Source organism: Austrofundulus limnaeus, unplaced genomic scaffold (genome assembly GCF_001266775.1).
Source record: "Austrofundulus limnaeus strain Quisiro unplaced genomic scaffold, Austrofundulus_limnaeus-1.0 Scaffold547, whole genome shotgun sequence".
Taxonomy (NCBI): domain Eukaryota; kingdom Metazoa; phylum Chordata; class Actinopteri; order Cyprinodontiformes; family Rivulidae; genus Austrofundulus; species Austrofundulus limnaeus.
Genome location: NW_013952949.1, coordinates 368,530 through 373,153, shown reverse-complemented (window position 1 = coordinate 373,153; position 4,624 = coordinate 368,530). Strand labels below are relative to the sequence as shown.

Here is a 4,624-nt window from a genome sequence, read left to right as displayed (position 1 = left end):
AAGAATCTTGCATGAACAAAACTTATATTAAACTCAGCCTAATACATGTTTTCCATTACATAAATAATTTCACATTAGATCAATATTAAATTAAATCAAATCTCAGCTAAACCAAGATCCAGCTGCAGCAGTAAATGATGACATCAAGTAGAGCAAACACAAACAAACAAACAAAAAAAAACATAAATCCAAGTGTAGAATTAGACGAGCTATTATTTTCATTAGAAAAAAATTCTGTGACATGACATCAACTTTCAAAGTTTATTACAAAATATTTGGAACAACTTTACAGCTTGATGAACAGAACATCCTACATCATATTCTGCACATAAAGGCTTCCATACTGTAATCTGCAGAACGTGAAGTAAAACTGTAAAGAAAATAATCAGTAATATTCCCAGTCAATCCTCTTGACAAACTCATAATAAAAAGGCTCAAATGAAACCTGAGGAGCAGGGTTGATCAGTGTGAGACGATACGGATGGCCTCTGATCCCACTGTGAGAAACTAAAAGCGTGAGGATCCCTGTTAGCTTGTCGTCAAGAAGTCATGGTTCGGTTTCACTCAGTCCTGAAAAAAAAAAATACTGATTGGTTAATATGCCCAGGACAGAAGTTACACAAAAATTAATGTACGTAGAGGGTGGCTGTGGCAGAGTGAGTGGTTAGGGGAGTCATTACTCTAATGTGAGAGTTATTGGTTTGATTCCACCATTATTCAGTCATGTCGAGGTGTCCCTGGGCAAGACACTGAACCCCCACTGTCTCTGATGTGTCCCATCAGTGTAAGAGTGTGTATAAAGCACTGATTAGTCTCTACAGATTKATTTTTATATGAGCTTTGTAGAGAGATCCAGTAGTGTTGAATGAATGTGTGTGTGAATGGGTGAATGAGGACACAGATTGTAGTGCTTTGCTTTCAGTATCCTGGTTGGACAGAAAAGTGCAGTCCATTTACGTATTTAAATCCAGCCCATCTTTCTGTCAGTCAATCAGAATAATCCAAAAGCAAAATTATGAAAATATGTAATTGAACAAAGGTAGTTTATACTGCAGAAATGGAACTTTCTTTTTTTTTTCTAGGAGCCAGAATGTTTATATAAAAAGCTTCAACTGCAGGACTGTAAGAATAACACTGAAATACTTTTGCCATGCCACTAGATGATGAGAACGGCCACATTACAATATCAAAATAGCGAGGAACAGCTTTTTAAACGTTCCCCCCAATTTGTTTTCTTTTCTTTGATATTATTTACAGTTTTCATCTTGCACTCCACACAAATGGAGGTGCTTTTTCCAATTGTTCTGTTGCATTTTTAAATGCGTTACAGACTATATTTGACACTGCCTATAATGTGCCACTAAAGGAGATCATTTGGAGCCACTTTAGAATATAAAATGTGTGTGGCCTACAGTACTAGTAGAGTGCTCASCTCTGAAGTGAGACTGACAGCAGGCTAAGTGTGAGAAGGAAATGTTGATATTGGGAGAAAAAATGGATTGAACGTAATCATAAACTCACAATATCTACAAATAAATCAAAGAACTGCATAAATTTGTATTAGTAGGTTTTTGCTAGCTTCTGATAACACTAGTGCAGAAAGCTAATTTACTAACCATCATCAGCTCACATTTTCTTTAGGCTTCATCACACTGCTTCAAGAATCAAGCAGTGTTACATTACCTGTGYTATGTTGTTGACAGTTAAAGTTATAGCATTTAGCATGAGCTATGTTGTTTAGAAACCCAWTGACAGAAATCAGGAGTGTTGTTATAACTTTTCAACCTTACAATGTTTGATGAATTGATTTCTGGTAAACCTATTGTTGTGAAGTTCAAGCACATGAGTTGGTCAGTAAATGTGTTTTTATTTCAGTGATTCTTAACCTGTGGGCCGTGAGCGCCACCTTGAGGGCCTCAAAAGAACAACAGTTTTTAACTTTGGGCCACAGAGGGCYGYRGGACYGCATTGATTTTGAATRAGSTGCAATACACTTTCTCACCACKAGTAGCAGTAGTGCACCACTCAGATGTTWAACAACTTTTTAAATATGTAGAAGAAGAACCTTAGAAACCTGCTGAGAATGGAAACTTATTTTAAATGAAAAGTAGAAACAAAAATGAAGGTAACTCGTGAAAAAACACCAGTTTGTCACTAATATGAAGAGCAGCTTCTGTTTTTACCAKGYAATATTTTAAAAGTTCATGATCAAATACAGTTGCAGATACAACTGTATTTTAATTTGCACTTAATGTTTGTGGTTTATTTTTAAACATTTTGAATGTATTTTAAAGAAATTTTAAATTAGTCAAAAAGCTGTTGTTACTGTTATAGTTTGTCACTATTATGAAGAGCAGCTTCTGGTTGCAAAAGTTTAAAAGGCTATATTTTGTACTTTATCAAATTTATTTTTACATAGTTTTTTAATTTGAAACATTTACATTAAACTTTTTAATTTATCTATTTTATGCCCACAATTTTATTTTTTGAATTATCTATTTTTGTTATATATATTTGTGCTGATAAGCCTGAGTGGTCTGTTGACTGACCTTTATATTTGTTCAAATAATTGTTATGGGCAGGTTACAATATAAAAATATTTGTCATAATCATGTCTTGTGATTGTTTGACAGGAGTTTTACTTTTAAACTGTAAGTGTTTTTAATTTAGTTATGTTTGTTATGATAGTTTAGTTATGATGTAAATACAATAAAAATTAAACCAAGATTTAGAATAATCATAATTTTGATCCGTATGGTAATGTCTGACTGGGCCTTGTGACACTTTATGTTCAACAAACTGGGCCCCGAGGTCAAAAAGGTTAAGAACCCCTGTTTTATTTTACATCTTCAGAAACAGATATAACCTATTGCACTAGCAGAACTGTAAAAAATAAATATTTGATTTTTACATATTTACCTAATTTATTTACAAATTTGGTGTTTATGTAAAAACATATTCGTAAAAATTGTGAAGACCATCCAACATTTTCTTACCACTTTACAATCATGTTTGTATTCACCTGTCACATAGAATTCCTAGAAAATAACTTTGAAGTTTGAGTTTGGAATGGGACAAAATGTGGGAGAAAGTTCAAGGGGTGTATAGAGATTTTGGAGGCTCTAAATGTCAGTGCAGAATGACAGATCACAGATGTGTTCTTGTGTTATTGTTCTAACAGAGTTCATTAAGATTAATGGTAAATGGTGCTTACTTATAAAGCACCTTTTWAACCTCTCTAGACTCTGCAAAGTGCGTTTTTCCCCTCACCTCTACACACCTAAACTGTGTGTTTTATTATGTATGTTTACACACTGCAACCCTTTTATGTCTCATTCAAACACAGATAAGCATGCTTGTGGTAGTGGGGGTGTACAGTGTCTTGCTCGAGGACACTTTGGCACACTGCAGGAGCTGAGGATTGAATCCTCTAATTGGAAGAAGACCTCCCTGGGCTAAGCCGCCTCAATTGAACTTGCTGTTTGCTCACCTTGTTCCCAGAGCAGGTGCCGCAGATGCAGCCGAACAGCCCGTTCACCATCTGGATGGCACAGAGGATGAGCTCCAGGCAACCAGCCACGAGCAGAGTGGCAAACAGTCCAGTGTTGAATTCAACCACATTTTTAGGTATTATACACCAGCTCCACATGCTTTTGTCACTCAGGTAGCTCCCAGAACTATACATCATATATTAAAGTAGCATTAATTATCATAACATGAAAATTAGTAGCAAAACAATTTAAGGTATGGTTGTATTAGAAACACTGTCTATCAGTTAAGAATTAAAATACACACCTGTTCCCAAAGGGCACTCCCCACTGTGGGACGGAGGTGAGGTCATTTTGCCATTGGCACATTGGCCCGTTAGCAAGACCAAGAGAAGCCACACTCAAATTGTAAATAGCCCCTACCACACCAACTGCTGCAAACCCAATGGACAGGAACATCTGCAGGAAGCAAACAGAACTTTTAGCATAAGGTCCTGTCCCATGTTAGAGGCAACTTATGCCAAATTATTATGACTAATGTCCTCATAATGTAGCATAACAGCATGTATATGTCCAAAAGAGGCTTCCAGGAGATTATTTTATCCCATCGTCAGCATAGACACCTTTAGTGTTTGACAAATTCGGCACAAGTTGTCATAAGTTGTTTAAAATGTTGTAGTCAGGGCCTATACTGAGGCCAGGGTCCAAAACATGTCACAACATAAAATTAGGCTGGCCTGGCYACACTGCTTTAATTTGACCTAAACTGTTCCCCTGAGGATCAGCTGCCTAAGGCTGTCAGAAAATACAGTCATTTTCACAACTGTTTCAGCAAAACATAAAGATAGTCAAATACAAATAACATGTGGAAGGAGAAAGCACAATCTTTGAGACTGTCTCCCAAAATCATGAGCAAGACCAGATGTCTTACATCTTGTGAAGCATGTATTCGACTGACAGATGGGTTCCAGCTCACACAGGAACCAGGAAATTTTCTGCAGTGACAGAACGACACTTAAATTCACTGTCACAGGTAACCGCAACACTTCAGTCATATTTTTTAAAGATCAATCCAACCAATTTAGTAGAGAAATGCTCATACACACACACACACACACACACACACACACACACAC

The 4,624-nt window shown here is 36.4% G+C and overlaps 1 protein-coding gene across 1 annotated transcript in view; it reads right to left on the bottom strand.

The window, feature by feature from the left end:
* Positions 1 to 247: 247 nt before the first annotated feature.
* Positions 248 to 4,624, bottom strand: part of tm4sf21b (transmembrane 4 L six family member 21b) — a 6,765-nt gene continuing 2,388 nt past the window's right edge. Inside the window, exons 3-5 of the mRNA XM_014026364.1 lie at positions 3,796 to 3,947; positions 3,491 to 3,677; positions 248 to 570 (exon numbers count right to left, since the gene is read on the bottom strand). Of these exons, the coding sequence (XP_013881818.1) occupies positions 565 to 570; positions 3,491 to 3,677; positions 3,796 to 3,947 (345 nt within the window). The 3' untranslated portion in view covers positions 248 to 564. The remainder of the gene's footprint in view (positions 571 to 3,490; positions 3,678 to 3,795; positions 3,948 to 4,624) is intronic.